The sequence below is a fragment of the Branchiostoma floridae genome, chromosome 13 (assembly GCF_000003815.2).
Source record: "Branchiostoma floridae strain S238N-H82 chromosome 13, Bfl_VNyyK, whole genome shotgun sequence".
Classification (NCBI taxonomy): domain Eukaryota; kingdom Metazoa; phylum Chordata; class Leptocardii; order Amphioxiformes; family Branchiostomatidae; genus Branchiostoma; species Branchiostoma floridae.
Genome location: NC_049991.1, coordinates 1,076,376 through 1,098,455, shown reverse-complemented (window position 1 = coordinate 1,098,455; position 22,080 = coordinate 1,076,376). Strand labels below are relative to the sequence as shown.

At 41.1% G+C, this 22,080-nt stretch overlaps 1 protein-coding gene across 2 annotated transcripts in view; it reads left to right on the top strand.

Annotated features, from left to right (window-relative positions):
• Window positions 1–20,715, top strand: part of LOC118429184 (xylosyltransferase 1-like) — a 42,675-nt gene extending 21,960 nt beyond the window's left edge. Inside the window, exons 3-10 of one of the 2 annotated variants that reach the window (XM_035839635.1) lie at window positions 8,708–8,877; window positions 9,952–10,154; window positions 10,890–10,970; window positions 12,723–12,773; window positions 13,691–13,907; window positions 14,260–14,436; window positions 17,859–18,317; window positions 19,253–20,715. In XM_035839635.1, the coding sequence (XP_035695528.1) occupies window positions 8,708–8,877; window positions 9,952–10,154; window positions 10,890–10,970; window positions 12,723–12,773; window positions 13,691–13,907; window positions 14,260–14,436; window positions 17,859–18,317; window positions 19,253–19,918 (2,024 nt within the window). In that variant the 3' untranslated portion in view covers window positions 19,919–20,715. The remainder of the gene's footprint in view (window positions 1–8,707; window positions 8,878–9,951; window positions 10,155–10,889; window positions 10,971–12,722; window positions 12,774–13,690; window positions 13,908–14,259; window positions 14,437–17,858; window positions 18,318–19,252) is intronic. The other variant, XM_035839636.1, reaches the window with a different exon arrangement.
• The last annotated feature ends 1,365 nt before the right edge of the window (window positions 20,716–22,080 follow it).

Sequence of the window (22,080 nt, the reverse complement as noted above, 5' to 3'; positions counted from 1 at the left end):
TGTCCGATCACCTGTCTCAATCAGAAGGGGGCCGTCGTTCCCTGCAAAGATGGAGTTGCTGATTTCTAGGTGGTTGCCATGGTAATATAAAGCCCCCACCAGGTGTCCATCGTGCGCCTGATTCCCGAGGAATGCGGAGTTTGTGACGACAAGGCGACAGTTGTGTGCGGTGATGGCTATACCTGTTGTCCCCTTGTTCTGGGTAATGTTCCTGAAGACAAAGCCATCAAAGATGACAGTTACATCTGTTCCATTCCCATCTATGAGGAACACAGGTGCCACCGCTCCACAGTCCATAACTACCCTGGGATCAAGAGCTATGATTGACAGGCTGTGTCGGAGAACAATGGTTGCCTGGGTAAAGTTGTTGGTGACATCACCACAGCCAAACGTGGAGTCGGTGTTGTTGAGAGAGGTGTAGGACAAAGCGTTGATGTACACGGTGTCGTTTGGATGGGTGAGGGAGACGGCATGGCGTATTGAATAACAAGGGTTGCTGGGATAGGTGCCGCAGGCGGGTGTGTCCACTCCAGAAAGGGCCACATAGAAGTCTGTGCTAGTACAACCTGTGGGAGGGATAGTTCAGTCTTAGTGATTGTAGGACTACATCTATATACTTAATGTATGAGAGAGGTGTAAGACAAAGGGTTGTGTGTGTATGTACATAACACACACAAGCAAACACACACACACAGACACACACAAACACACACACAGGCACACACACACACATACACACACACAAACACACACACACAAACACACACACACAGGCACATACACACACACACACACAGAGAGGCACACACACACATATACATACACACACACAAACACACACAAACCAGTTAAATGTTATTTGTGTAATATTATAGTGCCACCCAATTTATAGTTTCAACACCATTTTCCTTAGAATTGTACAGACAAGGCCAAATAAACAGTACATAGCCTTTGTTTATTTTATGCCTGTGTTAGCATGTGTTTTATACCCTAATCCTGGTTGAAGAATTATGCAGGTGTGACCAATTGTTCGATTGAGTTCTCCTTCTAGAGCACATATCTTCAAAGAAATGTACTCTGCAAATTTTCCCCATAATTGTCAAAATTAGTGAACAAATCAAGCACAGCAAATACAATAAGAGAGGGCAATTCATTAGTGTGCACAATATATAGTTGTGCTAATATATGTTAATGTAGCAGTATAGTTGACATGATTTTCCTGCCATGTATATTAATGTATATTACTAATATTGGGCTTTGTAGCTCATGGCACTTACCCAGTCTCTTGCTAATAGGTTTTTAATGGATAAATGTGAGTGTGTATTAATCATCCATGATTGAAGCAAAGCAGTGGTGTCTCCAGCTTTAAATTTATTTCCGTCCCTAACATTGGCGTGGGGGGGATCGGGCCGAAGGCCCGATGCGAGCGCCGCAGGCGCTCGTCAAACTAGGGGGGTCCGGGGGCATGCTCCCCCAGGAAAATTTGAAAATTCAAACCCTCTAAAACGCTATTTCACGTATTTTTAGAGGCAAAATTTAATTTCGTAAAGTAGGACTACCGACACCCCAAAACCCCACTCTCCAAACAAAAGGCTTTGTTCCGACTGCCCGCCCCTTGGTCGGCATTTCGCTGACGAAATATATTGTTCGTTAAGCAGTGTTGCGTTTACACTCTGAACTTTGCATGATACTTTTTCTTCGTCATTTTCACGTATTTGTTGATCGATAATTTGTGGATAGCTCAGGGCTGGATAACGCCGCGGGTGTTGGCATTATTGACCGAGGTCCATTGACGCATTTCAGCTTGTAAGATATCGTAAGATCGTATTGAAAGGAATGTGCATTTCTCAATAAAAATGAACACCTTTCTGCTCGTCGTCCAGCACCGTCCAAAGGGTACAGATTTGCAGATCGGTGGAAAATTACCAACAGCGATCATGTTCACAGTGCTGGGTAAGAATACCGTCGCAGGCTACTCCCGTATAATTTTAGGGGAAGATCGGCAAAAAATACACAAGATCGATTCCTGATATTTTCCCGTGAAAACAGGTTTACATTCCCCCGAAAATTATGTATGTAAGCTGTAACAGCAGCGAGTTGGAAAACGCGGCAAGACGTGTTGTTACCATGGTAGCAGCATCGGCGGTAGCCTTTTGAAGTAGCGCCTGCGACAGGGCGAGCGTCATAATTCTTCAAATTCAATCAACTTCCCACCAATCACAGGCAGCAGCGGCGCGGACAAAGCGGTAACACCATGTCAGTCACAATGAAACGCGGAACTTTACGAACACGGCGCTGCGAACTCGGTCCCAACTCCAAGCAAAAGCGTTCTTTTGAAGATAAATGGCGCAAGAATCGGCCGTGGCTTCGTCACATCGTAGACGTAGACGGTGAGAATATGGTGTTTGGCTGTTTGCCATCTGTTTACAGTTTGCACCAGGGGAAAAACCTCCTTTGTTGATGGTTGTAGAATTATGGAGATCACCAGTGTGACGGTTTACTGAGGTCCCGATACACACACGACGGCCGAGTATTAAAAGAAAGATAATTTCTGAACTGCCGTGTCAGGTTCATAATGAATTGCAGTTTCCCGTTAATGTTGATTTTAAAACGTACAAGAGCCTAGTGATTCCGATCGGCATTGCAAAATAAAACATAGAATAAAAGTGATATCGATTATTACAGATGTTTTCTTGCCATGCTTGTTCATACACCAGTACACACACATCTTTTACTATATGGAAACAAATTGGGCGGGATGCGTTCTCCGCCCACAGCTCGGGCGGCCTGCATACAAAAAGAAGCTGATTTCTGCCAACCCCCGAACTTTCGCCAATAGGGCGTGTCTGGAACATGTTTATGAAAAGAACAGGCGTACACCGCGTGTTCGCCACATCATCAGTTGGAGAGTCCCGGTCTCACCCGTAGTTTATGTTTGGACCGTGGTGCTAGTCGACATTGGGACTTTAGCCTAAAGAGCCACAACTGTGGTAAGGCACAGTGGTAAGGTAAGATAACGCCGCAGCCCCGCCTTTTTTTGCGCCACGCTTATCTCGTGGCTTGGAAGGTGGAGACATGGTGAAGAAAAAGGCAAAAGTCGATTAAATTTGAATTCGGAAGGCTATTTTAGTTATTGAATCTGCCATTTTAAGCTTACAAAACTGCATCTTCATGTCATGAAAATGATGAAATTAAGATTTTTTGGGACGGAATGGGTGAAATTTTTTTCCGTCCCAACAAGTAAATTTCCGTCCAGGGACGGAGGGACGGGTCCTGGAGACAGCACTGAAGCAAAGTAAACTAAGATAAAGGCATTACTTGACATAGCTTTAGGGTACAAACTACAAAGTCAGAACAAATATATGATAGCCCAGTGGGGGGTTCAAATTCCCCAGGGTTTAGATTACTGTAAATGCATTTAAGTTTGCGGGGATTTGATTTTTTGATTTTCATTAGTGAGAAAATGGAGTTTTCGCGGTGGTTTTACATTCGCGGTAGCGCCATAGACTATAGTCAAAAACTATAATGGATAAATGTTTGTGGTGGTTTTAAGTTCGCGGTGAAGTGGCCACCACGAAAAGCGAGAATATAAAACCACCAGGAACATTTTTGCATTTACAGTACTAATAGTTTCATTGGTGCGTGCAAGAACCACCTGTTAACACATGTAAGCCAAAATAGCTTTTCTTTCAAGATTACTAGTATATCTCTTCACTTCATATGTTAGCTGGGTCCCTGAATACTGACTTTCTATCACATGTACACTTGCTGATTCTTTCCTATCGTGAAATATTGTTTAGGAAAAACCATAGGGGAAAAATACATCAACAAGACTCCATGCAAGCCTCTGTGTTATTATGGTATTTGCAGTATGTGTTTTATATGCTCTTCACCAGGAAAAACAATTTCCTTATAACCATATTCTGTTTTTATGCTCATCAAAAATCCAAAAGGTGCTGCAAGTTGTTGCCAAAGTCATGGTGCATACTTTATTTGTATTTACTGTCATTGCATTTAAGTTGGTGGGGATTTAATTTCGCACTAGTCCGAAAAAGGACTTTTTGCGGTGGGTTTAAGTTCACGGTAGTACCATGCATTGTAGTCTCTTAGTCTTACTGCCATGGAAAAATATTTGTGGTGGTTTTGAGTTCATGGTGAAGCGGCCGCCGTGAAAACCGCAAACATTAAATCACTGCGAAAGTTTCTGCATTTACAGTATTGCTCAGAGAATCAACATGTTGTTTTTATGTACTGTACAACATTTCTTCTATGAAATGTACCTTCACTGCACCCCCAAATTTGAGCAAATTGTAACTTGCCGTTGCCTAGTTCACAAGTTGTGCAGTGGTATACCGGGGTAAATGCACACTTGTATTAAGATATCATTGATTTATATCAAGTTGCGCAGTAAAAAGAGAAGAAAAGCTTGTTCAAGATTAGTGGAGAAGGGGTGAGTATTTTATGTGAGTTTTTCCATGCATTTTTTCAGTCCCAGAAATTTGTCCATGTTTTGCCCAAACTGGGGATGATTTCAAACAAGGACTTCAACAACAGTTACTGTTAATATCCCGAGTGGTCCATAAATGCTGTATCATCTTTAGAAAAATGTGGCAAATGTGGCCTAATCAGTTTGCTTTAAATTTTTTTTTTAATAAATGGATAAAGTAGAAACCATAGTAACCTTACCTGAAAGAAGGGCTAGGAGAAGCAAACCTAGATGTATAGCCAGTTGTTGCCCCATTAGTTGTACTATGGTCTCTTGTATGCCTGCTTAACCAACATTTCTTCCCATCAATGTATGCCTGTAGAGCCTGTCAACGGTCTAGGTAGAAGCCTTGGTCTTGTTGACAGATGGTCCTTATGCTTCTAGGAAACAAAAGACATTAGTTGAGAGCCAGGCGCTAAAACTTCTTCATGATAGTGTAGATGTTTTGACAATGTTTAGAAGAATATCCTTGCTATCTTTGTCAGCTCTTAAGGTCACTATGGCAACAATCATTAACTAGCATCAATCATTGCCGGGCTGGTTCTGGTTGTTATAAACAGCAATGCTAATTACTGAGACACGGAATGACTGGGCTGGTGCTAACATTATGCAGTCTTTCTTCTCCAACGAAGCATCAGTCCCCATGTTTGTTGTAGGTTCAAAGTGTAAGATGATATGACTGTACTCTACATGTATGTGACAGGTAAACGTGGTCGCACCAGGGGGACATCTACAAGATAAGGACTCAGCAGGGGATCTGGAGTTGTCACTTTGTGTTTTTAAATTTAGTCAAGTGGAAATAAAGTTTAACATGCTTTATGGGAAAAGACACACGTTGCAATAGGAAAGAGTAGTATTAAGAATTGCTCAAACAGGATAGAACTTGTCATCGACTTCAATATCCTACTTTAGTGTACTAATATTCAAGGTTACTTAAGTGTGATTTTGTTTTGGTATTCATGAATGTTAAGCAGTATTCTACATGCTTCCAGGCATGTACATGTATGTGGGAAACTGAAATGATTTGTTGTCTAATGGAAACATGCTGAGATAGTAGTGAACAAAATCCTTAGGTTTTCATGATTTTTAATTTATTTTTATGCAACTTATGAAAAAGTAGACAGAACCGTCAGGCATCTCTGATGTCCTTGACATTAACAGGGTTGGATCACTTTTCCAGTTCACTGCTTCAATTGGGCAATTAGATGGTCCTTTCTACCTGCCCGAACCAACTTTTTACTGGCTCGAAACATGTATGTATAACATGCATGTTTCTGTGCATATTTACCTGAAGTAAGGTAACGAAGTCTTTTTTCTGTTTTTCACTAAAAAGCACTTCAATTTAAAGCATGGAGCAAATGTTTTGCCTACCAGACCTGGTGAGTCTGATTTATTATTACCTCCACGAAAAATGCAGGTATAGTTTTGGGTGTGTGTGTGTGTGTGTCTGTGTGTGTGTGTGTGTTTGTTGTTTGTGTTTCTGGATATTTGTGGTCACCATAACTCTCTGGATAGATTGTAATGATATTTGGTATGTGGGTAGGTATTGCAAAGATGAAGGTCAGGGTTGATTTTGGGCCCCTGGTGTGTGACCTTGGTACTGCAACAGAACTTCAATTTTTTTATCTTTTGACCCGGACATGCTATGGTCTTGATTTTTTGCTGACAGATAGCTTTTGATGTTTCAGGCTAGTAGTACTAGTAGTAGACTGGCATTTACCCACATCTCAGGGAAACTACAGGACAACATGCACTTTCCTGATCAGTACTTTGATCAACACACTGTCAGTTTGAGTGTGTGAAAGTTTGAAGCAGAGTTTTTGTTAGAACATTGACTGCATGCATGTACTTCTCCTTGTGTGCTTGGGCTCAGATGACAATCATCAATGCCTTACGTGGCCTTCCACCTGTTTGTAAACTAACCTGGCTGAGGTGCAAATTTGTACAGCTAATGGCACGGCCGCACTTGTCCTAGGCCATGCTCATGTTGTAGGATTTTAAAGGAGGCTTTGATGGAACCGACCACTGACGGAATCTACATGTAAGACAGCCTCTTTTGTAATACTCAGTTTGGAGTCGCGCAATGATAGCATGACAAAGGTGGTGTTCGTCTGTCAGTATGAGGATAACCAATTTGTGATATCTCTTCAGGTTGGATAGGCTGAGTCCTCAGATGGCTATACAGCCCTATTCTTGCACAGAACTGGTGGTTAAAGTGTGGACAGGGAATTAGAACAGTGTTGGAAGGAGGGTTTGTTGCACCTTCCTTTCTGGCTTGCCTGTTCTGCTGGGTAGCAGTTTTCTGTGCTTCCTCAGAAGCAGTGGCACCCTACAGGACTGCATGTCACCACTGTGGCAAGTCACTCGCAATTTGCTCCCAAGAGTCAGTCTGTATGCCAAAAGTTTTCAGGGATGATTTCAGAGAGTCCTTATATAAAGAGTCCTGGCCATCGCGGGACTGGGTATCTTCGTCAAGCTCACCATTTAACAGTACTGTATCTCATCAAATGATGGTGTGAATGTGACTGGGTTGTAACTGTAACTTCATAGGCAAATTAAGCTAACCTTGAGCATACTGTGGCATAATTGTTGATCTGCACAAGATGTAGACAATCAAAGTAGTCTACTCACAGTGAATCTAAACATCAACTCTCATAAATTCTTCTGGAAATGTTAAGTTGGGCCTTTCTGGAGGTATAGAATCTACCCTATAAAATGCACTCAACTTTGACAACAGGAAACCTATAGTGACATATGAAAGTTGTTTCGCTTATATACACCAGCCATCTTTGTGGTTACATATGCCCACATAAGTACCATCGACACAACACGTAGTAAATCCTCAAAAACTAAAGGCCAGAAGAATGGAAGTAAAAAAAGCATAAATCTTTGTGCATCTCTTGAAGTTAAGACAACAAAACCTATACTTTTGTTAAAAGTTGACACAACACCTGCAAAAAGTATGACAGGTTACAATGTACATGTACACGTAATGCGTTACAATGTAATGCAGACATTTCTTGCCCTTGCAAATGTACATTGTGCTCAGGACAAATATAAACAATGGTGAAAGTACTTCTAATCATTGTCCACCTGAATCAAACATGATTTACAATGAGTATCACTCATACTGTTTGAACTGCATAAGGAATAGAAAATGTTTTTCTGCACTTACTTAAAGGCAGAGTGTCAGTATTTCCTTCCTCGTCCCGTGCCTGAGTTGTGTGTAATGTTCCCCAGCACGACAGCTGTCTGCACTGATCAATACGTGCCTCCCCATACCTGCACACTGTACAAACACTGGACAAACACACGGCTCCTCTCCTTACCTTCTGACTGGTGCTGAAGGGCAGGATAAGAGTCTGTAGTGCTTGCACAGTGCCAGGTTAGGCCTGCTGACAACCGCTGTCATGACGACGTGTGGCGTCCTTTACCCAGCTCTCTGGCATGAGTAGAATTCTGTTGTCTCCCCGTGAGGAAGGAATGGTATTTATAGATGTGCTGTGCCAGGTGTGTGTATACTGTACCATCTGGTTCCTTGGACAATGCTCAACCTGATTTAAATGTCCTTACAATGTTTGGTCTTGGGTCGTTTGAACCCTAATGCACCATTCTTTAAGACTCTTAAGATACTTTTTTGTCTTGTTGTGCTTGAAATTTTCTTTAAAAACACTAAAGGAGAAAGGAGTTGAATTTATAGTGCTTTCTTAAGCCCCACTTTAGACTGGTGATGGTATATATGTACCGTCATGTGACGCTTCGCAACCGATGATGGTTGTCTTTAGACACTTAGGTGGAAGTGCGGCGGGCCACCTGTACTTGTTGCAAGATATGGGGGGCAATTCAAACTGGTAACAGAAGAGCCACTTATTTCGTAATGATAAACCTAAAATGGGGTCCAGTTGGTACAGACAATTCAATGGGTATAGACACTTAAGGGAGGTACAAAAATTACAGGCATATGAACACTTCCAGAGGTACAAGACACAATGGGGGTGCGAAAGCTACAAGAGGTACAGGTACTACAAGGGTATGGAAGCTACGGGGGCAAGTTACCACCATAGCAGGGGGTACAGACAATACAGGACCTGGTGGTACTGTGGTTACTCACTCTACCAGGGATATGGACAGTACTATCTAATACTCATAGTTGTAGCAAATAAGTATCTGTGTGTGTTAGTCAGTACCAAATACCTTACATGCCTTATTCTTTCTATACAGGTAAACCTGCACACAAGGTGCCCATGGAGGAGGACTATTTCCTACATGGTCGAACTCCTGTCAGGATTGCCTTTGTCATGGTGGTACACGGGAGGGCCATCAGACAGGTCAAGAGGTTACTCAAGGCCATCTACCACCAGGACCACTACTATCTCATCCATGTGGATAAGGTTAGTACATGTTAGGACCACTACTATCTCATCCATGTGGATAAGGTTAGTACATGTTAGGACCTCTACTATCTCATCCATGTGGATAAGGTTAGTACATGTTAGGACCTCTACTATCTCATCCATGTGGATAAGGTTAGTACATGTTAGGACCTCTACTATCTCATCCATGTGGATAAGGTTAGTACATGTTAGGACCTCTACTATCTCATCCATGTGGATAAGGTTAGTACATGTAAACTATGTACCATCAGGACCACTACTATCTCATCCATGTGGATAAGGTTAGTACATGTTAGGACCTCTACTATCTCATCCATGTGGATAAGGTTAGTACATGTTAGGACCTCTACTATCTCATCCTTGTGGATAAGGTTAGTACATGTATTTATGTCATACCTGGGCCGTGATAAATATAGAATACAACACTGAATCAGGTATTTGAACTTTTGATGGCGCCGCACTCGACCCGCTCGAAACAGTTCGAATTATTTGAATGGAGCCCGTGTGATACGTCTTTCGAACCTGTGCGATAAGGAAGTTATGGCCAGGTCCGGAACACCCGTATCGAACGTTTTTGCATCACAGGTATGACATGATGTTCGATACAAGTGTTCTGGACCGTGTGATAAAAAGCTGTATCACACAGGCTTTGAGGTTGTATCACACAGGCTTCCATTGAATAATTCGAACGTACCCTGTCCGCGACGAGTGAGGCGTGGTTGAAAATTCGAATACCTGATTCGGACGTTGGAACATTGCAGTTGTAACACTTTTTGTTCAAGGGCACCAAATTTGTTCAACTTCTGGCACATTTCGCATCAAACCATGGGTTTTCTCAGGTGGGTATGACATAAATGAAATACAACACAGCGATCTGACCAGCGGTCGGGCTGATACCTCGGATGATGCGGAATGCTTGGTTATATACATGTATGTACTACCATGATCCCTACTATCTCACCCATGTATGTACCATCAGGACCCCTGCCATGAAGACCAGGTTAGTACGTACCTCCTCTATGGTGGTTTCTGGCAGGAATGCTGGTCCTGACCTGTCCTTTGTCCCTGCAGCGGTCCCACTACCTGCACAGGGAGCTGCAGGAGGCCTTCCGACCGTACCACAACATCCGCTTCACGACGTGGCGCATGTCCACCATCTGGGGCGGGGCCAGCCTGCTGCAGATGCTGCTGCGCTGCATGAACGACCTCCGCGCCATGTACGACTGGAAGTGGGACTTCTTTATCAACCTGAGTGGTACCGACTACCCCACCAAGTAAGCACTACAGCTGGTGCTGGGCTGATGGGTTACTGTGTGCATACAGCAGGAAATAATGGTTGAACAAAGTCTTCTTCGTTACACAACCTTCTTTTAATTCTTCCGTAGACGTTTCGACGACTATCTTTCGCCTTCATCAGTACAAAATGAAACAAATACTTTCGGTGCTATATGAAATGCAAAATTAAGTTTGAATTCCACTATCGGATTGTCTAGTTCATATCATACCGAAAGTATTTGTTTCATTTTGTACTGATGAAGGCGACAGATAGTCATTGAAACGTTTACAGAAGAATCAAAAGAAGGTTGTGTAACGAAGAAGACTTTGTTCAATTGATCTACCAACCTGATGAAACTATTTAGGAAGGAAATAATGGTTGTTGTGATGGACAATTACAAGGATTGTATTTCATAAGACAATGAAGTCACTTCAAGTCAGCATGTTACTTATTCAGACAAATCAAGTCAGCAAAAAAGTCAAATTTTGGTCAGACAGGTCACAGTCAAGACCCTGCCTGGTGTGGTAGTTGTCATCTGGATTTTTGTTAGAAAGTATGAGGGTGTACAGTGCCCTGGTAAGAAAAAAAAACTGATTTATAAATTTGTGTGTATCTGGCTATGCAGATCAATTGTCATCTTTAAGTTTGTGCAATATGTCACTACTGGCCACACAGGATTATATTGTATATGGTATTGAGAAGATGAGATGATGTATTTTCTTGTTTTCTCCAGACCCATTGACCAGCTGACAGCCTTCTTGACTCTCCATCGTGAGGAAAACTTCCTCAAGTCTCACGGCAGGGATGACAACAGGTCTCAACAACATTCTTACTGTAACTCCTTCTTATTTATTGAACGTCAACTGCAACGTCATCCAAACATTTGTTCTGAAATTGTTGTATATAAATGAAAGGATCTCTTACCCAGGATAATGACAATAACCATTTTGAAATATTTTCTGCCAGGACTTAGTGGGAGATACATTCACACAAAACACATTAAAACGGGTTGGAAATGACATGAAATTGTGTGGTCATGTCATGTAACAGCAGGATGTTTTGCCCAGAGGTCCTGGGTCTGAATCCATTGATATGCTACCGATCTTGTGCCCTTGGGAAAGGCACTTCACATGACTTTCCTCACTTTGCTCAGGTGGAAATGGGTACCTACACTTGTGTAGCTTTGGTTAGGGCCGTCCCTCAGTAAGGTCCTGTTTGAGGAGAGCCACACCTTGAGCACGTTAAAGTGTGAGTCCTTTGGCCACAACTGGGGTAATAACTGTCGTATTGTGGTGACTTGAGTTGGCGCCACATGACAGCCGCTCCTGACTTGTGATTCAGCCCTGCCTATCGTAAACTCTGTGCAATTCATCCCCTGGCAGGAAATAAAGGACTTGTTGACCCACCCAATAATAATCAGGCTGGGAAATCCAGAAATTGATGTTGTTGATGTGAACAATATTGGTTTGGTAAGCTAGATATAATGTGTATTGGAAAGGCCACATTTGCGTAAATGCAACACATCTTATTCCATCTCACTCCCTGTGCACAAATAGATCTGTTACATATCAACCCCCCCCCCCCCCCCAATACTTCTACCCAAGAAAAGAAAAGAAAAATTTGAAATAGTTTATGCAAAAGGTACTAAATGAGTTCTGTGGGAATACTCAACAGTATCCTCATACCAAATTTTAGGTCATTTGGTTTCAAGACCAGGGCAATAAACCATTTTTGGTCTGCAAATAGCAAAAATCGCTAAGCAAATCATTTTGTAGGTACTGGTGTGTGTGAATTGAAGTCCTGGTGGGCATATTGTATGTTCTATGTACCCTCACAGTAAATTTTAAGTCATTTGGTTATAATACTATGACACAAAGAATGCCTTTGGGTATGTGTCCTAGGTGTCTCATACCAAATTTCAGTATCCATGTCTACAACATTGGAGGCCAGCCAAATAGATAATATACAAGTCAGAAAATATCCTATTATACCTTTTCTGCTCACATCCTGGCAGGCTACTGCAGACACACACCAGGACAAACAAGCAAACAAATCAACTGATTACAATACCTTCATATTCATAGTCACTGTGGTAATAATTCTAAAGGCCTGTACAAGAAATATATAAAACACACGCTCCTGGAGTATTTGCCCACATAATTTCCATGCCAAATTTTACATGTAAGTCATCTGGCTGAAAAATGACAATAACATCCAGTAAGAAAGTCCTATGTTAGCATCATGTATTGTTTGAATATGGCAATTATCATGTAGTTCTTCTTTCATTTCAAAGTATACTAAAGTTGGCTACTAAGAAAAGGAAATACATGTATGACATTGCTGGTTATTACAAATTAGATATATACTGGTTACAAGGAAACAGATCAATAAGACTAAATGTCATTTGGCACATGACTACTGTTCTAAAAGGAAAAAAACCTACAATGTATGTCACAGTGAGTCAATGTAATTACAAGTAAACCTCACATGATTACAACTTAGCTTAACGTTTGCACACATGTTGGTTCCTCTCTAACACGGAGATGTTAATTTTGCCCACCTGTAGCGCTAAAGCAACGACATCGGGAAGTCGAAGTGAACCGTACCGTAATCACAGGTGACAAAAACGTATTTCGTGGACCCTGGGGGTGGGAATATCTCTTGGTGGAGGGTTTTACTTTTTTTGGGAAATGATTTCAATTTTAGGAAAGATTCTGTCTGTCAAGAGGTGGAGAAACCTTTGGTGGAGATGGTGGTTGGAGGGTGTAGTGGTAGCCAGGAATCCATCCTGTTCTATGTATTCCATTGCTATGTTTGCTTCCATCAACAAAATAGTCTGGTACTGATTCTCATCCAAACTTCTGCCTTCAATGTCACCAACTATTGAATAAAGAAGTGTAACAGGATTAGAAACTAATATTCAAATTTCAAACATATGCCTGTTAACTGGTGCCAGACTATTAATCGGGGAAGAGAGCAGCTAAGTGGACAGATTTCAGGTTCGCGGTAAGTCCTATTATGGAATATGGGTGTCATTAGAGTGAAGATCTCACTGGGCTGTGTCTGTCGGTGACAAATATTTGCATTAATTAAATTGCAATGACTTGCTACAAACTCGTAAAGTATGTGACCTTAACAAACAAATCGGAGTTTCATTCCCCTAGTGCGGGGTTGGCAGTTTTGCTACGAAGTTTAAAAAACAACGCGCAATAATTAAGAAGTTTCCTCAAAAAGAGATTGTGGATCAAATGTGGATAAAAATAAACTCAACTCAACTCAAAAAGAGATTTGCAGTGATCTCACCTGTTTTCAGCTAGTTTGCAGTATTTTGAAATTTTCACAATGATTTTTGTTAAGTTTTACAAAATACCAAATTGGGCAATATACTGGCACTCATTGATACCTAATAGTGGTTTTTGGTGACTGATATCGAAAGTCTTTTGCAAACAATAGTCGACACGGCATGGCCCATTGAGATACCTGCTTTATCTACATGTAAAACATTGTCCTGACTTTGTCCTGCTCTCTCCTCAGGTTCATCAAGAAGCAGGGGTTGGATCGGGTGTTTTACGAGTGCGACACGCACATGTGGCGACTCGGGGACCGCAAGATTCCCGAGGGAATCCTCATCGATGGCGGCAGCGACTGGGTGGCGCTGAACCGCGCCTTCTGTGACTATGTCACGTCGTCTGACGACGAACTGGTCACAAGTTTGAAACACTTCTACAAGTACACACTTCTTCCTGCAGAGGTAGAGTCAGCTTCCTACACTGTTTTAATCTTATTGTCTTCTATTTATCTCAGAGCTTTTAGTTGACATACAGACTGATTCATTCACTTGTCACAGATTGGTTACAGACGTCGGCCGGCATTTTATCAGAATTCTTGTAAAACACTGCCATGTTAATGATTACCTGACCAAAATTGTAACTGGTCACATGTGCTTTATGTGGTGGTCCTAGGGTACCTGGTGGTATTATGAGGGTTGATGTAAAGTTGCCATTGTGAAATTCTTACCTCCCATTAGATACATGTCTGTCTGGTTGTATTTGAATCTGTGAAGAGAGTGGTTTTAACTGATGCCCCTTCCCCCTACCTTTCAGTCGTTCTTCCACACAGTGCTGGAGAACAGTGCCATGTGCCTGTCCATGGTAGATAACAACCTGCGCATCACCAACTGGAACCGTAAGCTGGGCTGTAAGTGTCAGTACAAGCACATTGTGGACTGGTGCGGCTGTTCACCCAACGACTTCAAACCTGATGACTTCCACAAACTACAGGTACGTCCCAGCAGTTGCACCTTTCTGCAAGCATATCAAGCAAGATTTCTCATGATCACTGCTGGCTAAACCTAAAGGCACAACCCGACATACGTGCAATTTGTCCGTACATTTTTTTTAAGGCCATGTCCCCCACATATTTCTGAAAACATGGGGAACGACTGGAAATAGCAGGGAGGGAGTATGTCAACATGGCAACACAAAGTTTTGCCTGCACGTAAAGTTCTACGACGTGTCTGCGCACTCCAAAATCTGTCAGATTCCCTATGAGTTTGTACAAAAGCTACTTATGGATCCCAAAAGATTTCCCACATTTTGGCACGTAGACAGCACGTATTTGCATGTACGGCGGGTTGTGCCCTTAGCTTAAGAAGATGATATGGGCTCTGTCACATTTTGTTGTATGTTTAAGATAGTAAATTGGGGACATTCTTCTGCAGCTGTTTTGTGACAAGATAATTGTAAATTGTACACTCATCTGTAGTTTTGGTGGTCAGCTATTCCCAGCGATAGTTGCCTTTGCTGACCTGTGTAATAGCTTGTTTTGTTTGTTATACTTGAAAATACAAATACAAGCTTATAAATCCTTGTTTCATAGCAAAAATTCCAGGACACCAAAAATGCTAGGTGGACTGTTACTCCAACTTAAACAGCTTAAAACAGTCTTGACTATAAAACAGTACTAAAATTGATACTGTACTGTTAACTATAAAACAGTACACAAACTGATATTGTACTGTTGACTAAAAAACAGTACACAAACTGATGATGTTACTGTTACAGAAAATGATACAACTGTAAAATGATCAATATTATTATAGTACCTGTGCTAAAGTATTTGCTGTAAGGTGACATAAATTACTAAATGTTGTGGTATTGAGTAATACTGCCAAAATCAACACTTAATACAACACACATTAGTGTGCGGCCAAAGATCTCTAGAATTAATAAAAACGCATTTTATACCTATGAAACAGAAATTCTACATAATGAGGAATTTCATTTGTACAATCATGTTAGTAGTTGTTGGGTGTTTGGGCACTTCTATTACATTAAAAAAGACCGGTATTCGAATGGAAATTCGAGTTTCCTTTCCAAAAAAGTTTAAAAATCTAGAGCAATGTTAACAATCTTAACTTAATACCCATTAAGTATTATGAGTAGATAAAAGAATTTAGTTTCTTTGGACTACAGTTAATTTTCTTGTTTCTCTCCAGTCTTTCTTCCAAACAGTGCTACAGGTAGGAAAACCTGTTCCAGTCTGTTGCTTTCAGGGTGTTTTATACAATGTCATACATAATGTACATGTAGGACCTACTATAGGTTTCACTGTGTTTGGTATAATGTACACATGTAGGACCTACTGTAGGCTCCACTGTGTTTGGTGTAATGTAGGACCTACTGTAGGTTCCACTGTGTTTGGTGTAATGTAGGACCTACTGTAGGTTCCACAGTGTTTGGTGTAATGTAGGACTTATTGTAGGTTGCACTGCATTTTATATAATGTAGGGCCTACTGTAGGTTCCACTGTGTTTGGTGTAATGTAGGACCTACTGTAGGTTCCACTGTGTTTGGTGTAATGTAGGACCTACTGTAGGCTCCACTGTGTTTGGTATAATATAGGACCTACTGTAGGCTCCACTGTGTTTGGTGTAATGTAGGACCTACTGTAGGTTCCACTGTGTTTGGTGTAATGTAGGACCTACTGTAGGCTCCACTGTGTTTGGTATAATGTAGGACCTACTGTAGGCTCCACTCTATTTGGTGTAATGTAGGACCTACTGTAGGTTCCACTCTGTTTTGGTATAATATAGGACCTTTTGTAGGTTCTATGACCTAAAAACCATGTCAAGGGTTGATATGCAGCCCAATTGGCATGACAAAGGAACACCAGCATGGAAACACAATTGTCAAAATGAAAGAAGTTTGGTCTTTTGTATAGGGTTAGCGGACTAAACCTGCTAAACCTGGTAACTGCATTAAAATCCACTGATGATTGTGCAATTAACAGAAAGTAGTATGAAAAAACATGTCAAAAAGCTTCTATGACAGTCGTTTTAGCAATAAGTGAACTTTCATTGAATGTGATATGTGATTTAGATATATATGTTAATGTTAAGAGATTACAATTTTAAAGAATGCTTGATATTGGTAAAGATCCTGATCTGTGTCTCAGAGAATGTATCAGGGTGGTCTCCTAACTTCAGTCTATTGAGGTTGTGAAGTGAGAAAGTTTTGACCATCTTTTAAGGAACTATGTTTCAATTTTCAGACTCTGAGTGGAAATCTCTACATTCTGCCAGACAGTTGTCCAAAAATACTTGAATACTTGAATTGCTTCTCCTTCCATCAAATTTTTCCATTAAAGCACCTCCATGGAGGTATAGTTGTGCTGGACATATGTGAACATTCGGTTCTGCGCTCCAGATCATCTCGAGCGATCACGGTAACATTTGGTACTGGGATGCTGTTGACCCGACAGTCAAGTTTGATTTTTGGCCCCCTGGTGGCCAACCTTGATACTGCACCAGTATTTTCTATGGTAGTATCTTTGGCCATGGACATGCTGTGGTTTTGATATTTTGATGACACATACATTTTAGTGCAAGGAAGATGTGGTATAAGTTTGGGCCTCCTAACAGCTTGCTGTGAAACTGCAGGGGAAGTTTTGTTAAAGTCTTCCAGGTAGAATAATTGAAAAAGGAAACATTGTAGGTCGGACTATTGTAGACGTGTCATCTTGCATGCTGCATGAACATGTAACCCATTTTCAGACCAAAATGTATATTTTGCCCTCTTGTGCCCTTGAACTTAAACCAAATGACCTAAGATTTAGTGAGGGGTGCCCTGCACAGATGTCCACAGGGCTTCATTCAGACTTTTGGCTTATACGGATTGAAAATTATTTTCTTCTTCATTTGTTGCAATTTTCCTTTGGGCTCCTGTGTCCTGGTATCAAAGTCAAATTACCTAAAATTTGAAGTACCATGGTCCCCACGTGTAGTGCAGGACTTGATTTACATTTTTGGCATACACTCTCAAATGCTTTGCTTTTACACAGTGGTCACTAAAATGTGTATTATGCCTTTTTATGGGATCCCATGTCTCTGTATGAATGTGATATGACTTGAACTTTTGCTTGTGGGTGCTTTAACATCAGAGATGGAGTTACTTGAAAGAATCATTTTGCAATTTGGGAAGAGTCTGCATTTGGAATATTTCATTCTGGAGGGGAGGATCTTGGGATAAGGTACATTGTAAGCAGTACAAAAAGTTGACTTGGAACAGTCTATCCTTGTATTGACCAGGCCTACTGTTGGTGTTTGCTAGGTTTTCTTATTTTGGCTTGATGTTGAAATGTACATAGAAAAAACAACTGTCATGATGATACATTTATTTAACACTTCTGTTATTTTCTCCAGACCAACAGGCCGACATTCTTTGCTCGTAAGTTTGAGGCTGTGGTAAACCAGGACGTCATCAACCAGCTCGACTTCTTCCTGTACAACGATCTAACAGCATCCTCGCCCGGAATCAACAGTTACTGGGAGAGTTTCTTCCATCACAAGGATCCCCACGATAAACACACCGACACCTACAGGACACATCTGGAGGCGTTCGCTCGCATGGCGCAGCTGTCGCTACAGAGCGCCGTGTCGCAGTACGGGAAACGGATGGAACAGAAGTGTCTGTACACGGTCATCAGTCCGCCGCGGGAAGGCAGTATCTACATGCGCGGGGACCAGCTGCGAGGGCTGATCGTCACGTTTGATGTGGAGAGTGACGGAGGGGAGGAGACGTTAGAAGTGTGGGTGGTGCCCAGGAACATGTACAAAATGGTCAACCCCACGGGACCAATAGGGAGGCTTCTAAGTCTAGAGGTAGGAACCAATATTTGAGGGGTTTTGAAGGGAAATGGAAAGAAGGAATCTGAGTAAGGCCATGTTGATTTGATTATATGGATAACATCCTCAGGGAAACCCCAAACTGAGTTTGTGAATGAAAAAAGTTTATACATGTACCTCGTCAAAAAATTACAAATGCTAGTGGTCAGGAACACATGGTGTGTGTGTCTGTGTGTATGTGTATGTACATACATACATACATATTCTTGTTATTCTTACTCTCAACAGTTTGTAGTTAAGAGTTGATCTGTAGTATTATGATCTGTATCTCAAAGTACACGTATCTCTCTTGGTATCTTTCCACCCAGTGCGACTTCAGACTACTGTAAATGCATTTAAGTTCGCGGGGATTTAATTTCGCGGTAGCACGAAAATGGACTTTTCGCGGTGGTTTTAATTTTGTGGTAGCACCATGCACTGTAGTCTCTTACTGTTATGGAAAAATGTTCGCGGTGGTTTTAAATTCGCGGTGAAGCGGCCGCTGGAAAACCGCAAACATTAATCCACAGCGAACATTTCTGCATTTACAGTATTAGCAGTAAATTTGAGCCCATAAATCAATATAAATCTAAATACATTGGGCGGGTGGGAAGCACTTTGATTGCCAAAAAGATACTGTAAACTCTCAATGGTCTGGTTACCAGACTCTAACATGTATGCATTTGATACAGGCCATTAAGATAATGCCAATACTGGTATGTTTAGTTAGTATGGACAGCATCAGGCCTCAACTCTAATACTGCTGAATTAAGGCTGGGTGGCAGAACACAGCTGGGTGACTGTAACCTGTATTCTCCCTTTTCTGGCATGGAGCTGCTAATAATGTGAATATTTTGCTTCATTTACATTAGGAAACACTTATCGATATGCCCAAATTTAAGCTTCAAAATGACTCCTCTTTTTTTTGCCAGGTTGGGTCAGAATGGGACCTGAAAGAGCGCATCTTTCGCAACATGGGGCGTCTGATTGGCCCACACGACAGCCCCACCGTCATCCAGAGGTGGAGCAAGTCGGACGGCGCCAACTTCATCGTCTCCATCGTTTGGGTGGATCCCGCCAACACCATCGCCGCTTCGTACGACCTAACCGTAGAACCGGACGCGGAATTCTCCTACCACACCCCTCCCTTCCAGAAACCATTAAAACCGGGGGCGTGGCACGTCTACCTCTTACACCATTGGAAGGTCGTGGCTGAGACTGCGTTTCTGGTCTCACCGATGGCTTACAAAAACAACAGGCCTATCAGCGCAGCCGAAGCCGCTACCACTCACGCGGGACCCTCCAACGGGACGTACATCGACAGAGACTTCGTCAGCCTTAACAGCTTTCTAAAACTCAAAGATGTGGAAAAGTTAGCGGCGGCGGCGAGGATGAATAGTTTGAAAGCGGGGCGGGAGTTGGAAGGCTGGATTGATCAGCTCGTGTCGGAGTTCTGGTCGGTGGCGGACGTCTGTTCCGTGGCACCCTTCCCAACATGCAATATGGTGAAACAGTGCCAAGTGACGACGTGGAGCAGTTTCTCACCGGACACCAAGTCTCAGCTGGGGCCAGTCATGCCAGACGGCAGGATTAGGTGACACACAGGGGCATCTAGTCCTGCCCAGTCAGACTAGACTACAAATTTGCCATTTTGTATCCTTCTCCAGGAGATTTCAATTCTAGTTTGTTTAGTCTAAACTTAACCCCTGCAAGCTGACAGAAGAGTGTCATGGAATTAAATATTATCAGCATCAAGTCATAGATCAATTCCAATTTTACTGTATACATGTCAACTTTTTGATAGCTACCACATTTTGTGCTGTAGTAAGATTAGAAATGCTAAAGAAATATAATTTTTTTATCATATAAGTTTTCAGAACATGTTCAGAACAAATTGCCCTCGGACTACTATGTGATCTGTAAAATTCCCATCACCTATCACAAAGACAGACACAAAGACTCAGATGGATATATTTTTAATGATTTTTTTTTGTCATTCAGATACATTGTATCCACCTGCTAAACATTTTGCTTTTATGAATATGATCCAAGGCACTGGTGTGTACCAGAAATAGGTTTGACCTGTTCAGATTTTATCTTGCTATAATTGATTTGAACCAAGAATCTATATTTTTGCATTTTTCCCGCTTTTTTGCTGTTACTTAGTAGCATTTTGTAACACATGAAAATAATGTTTGTAGCGTGTGTTTGTAGAATAATGGCTCATTAATTTTCAGCCCCAGCAAGTTGAATTTCTATCATTTTAATGATACGTTCTGAGTATTATTTGCAGCCAGTAGGTACCCAATTTTTTTTAGTTATGAGGCTGATTTATGTGCTCGAGGAACATCCTAGAAAACAGGATCCCCGTTTTACATCCCTTCCACAAGACGAATTTGTGAATTTTTGGTCGGGCTTTTGAACCAAACTTTGACTGGGATCTTCAGCCTCACACATGGGTCTGTATTTGAAGAACTTCTGTTACTGGTTTAGAAATTGTTTTCTTCTTTGATAATTTTTTTTCTGATATGTGATTGTTGAAATTATGTTCATAAAAATATATTATTTTTGAAAATTACTACTGCTTTTGAGTGCCCCTTTAAATGTTCATCATCATCATGATGTCCATTCCCACTGGTTTAATTTGACAATTACTGCTATTTTTTAATGTAGCATTTTTACTGGAAGAAATTAGAAAAAAAAGGCTTCATTCATTCCATTAGTGGTTTCTATCAAAGAGAAACAGAAATTGCCAGCATTGAAGTATATCACTTCAGAGGAAACATTGATGTAGGCTTTTGGAAAATATTATATTTCTTTAGATATAAAACTTAGAAATTAAGTAAATGTTACTCATATTCTTTAGAAAATCCAGAGAGATTCCATATTGTATGGTTCAGAATTTCATGAAAAGGTCGTTATTAGTTAAATGCAACATAATTTGTAAATAATCTTGATTGACATATATAAGAAAAGGATGACTCTACTGCCCATCAAACTCAACAAGCTGTAGAGAATGGTCTAACAGCTTTATCTAGTTCTTTTTAAAGTGAAGCTATGTCCATATATAGGAAGCAATGTACTGAGGGTCTTTCAGCTCTAGACTCGCCCATGTGTTTGTATATTATACAGAAATATGTATGTATATATCTCTATATTTTTGCTGTAATAATGACAGAATAGTTTGCTGTACAAATTGAACATATATGTATGTTTGCTTATTTAAGGGTGGTAGAGTGAAGTGTTTATAATCATGTGTAATATGTATGTTTTATGACTAGGTTCCAGGTGCCAAACACAACTAAATAATGTCTGTAAAAGTTACTGCAATGGATAAAAACATTCAGGCTTCACAGGTTCACCTGTGGCTGAAATCAACATTTTGGAAATTTACCCGCAACAAGTCTGTACACAAAATAAAGTGCTTACCCACAAGCTTTTAGCCAGTCCTCTTGCCCTTCTCAATATTATTTTCTATGAGGAGTTAAAGAGGCCATCTACATTACAGCTTGTCTACTATCCCTCAAAAGAGACACCTTTGACCAGTTGTTAACATCAGGTTAAGTGATATAGACAAGACGACTGGTCGAAGCTTGTTGGTAAGCGCTTTAGTCTGTGTACAAATATAGTGAGTGTATATTTGCTTCCATGGTTTCACAAATGAAATTTGGCTTACAGAATTTAGCTTTCAAAGTTGTGCTTAGAAGTTATCTTTTAGAATGATGTTGCTAAGTGGTAATCATGACTTCTCAAGATTCCC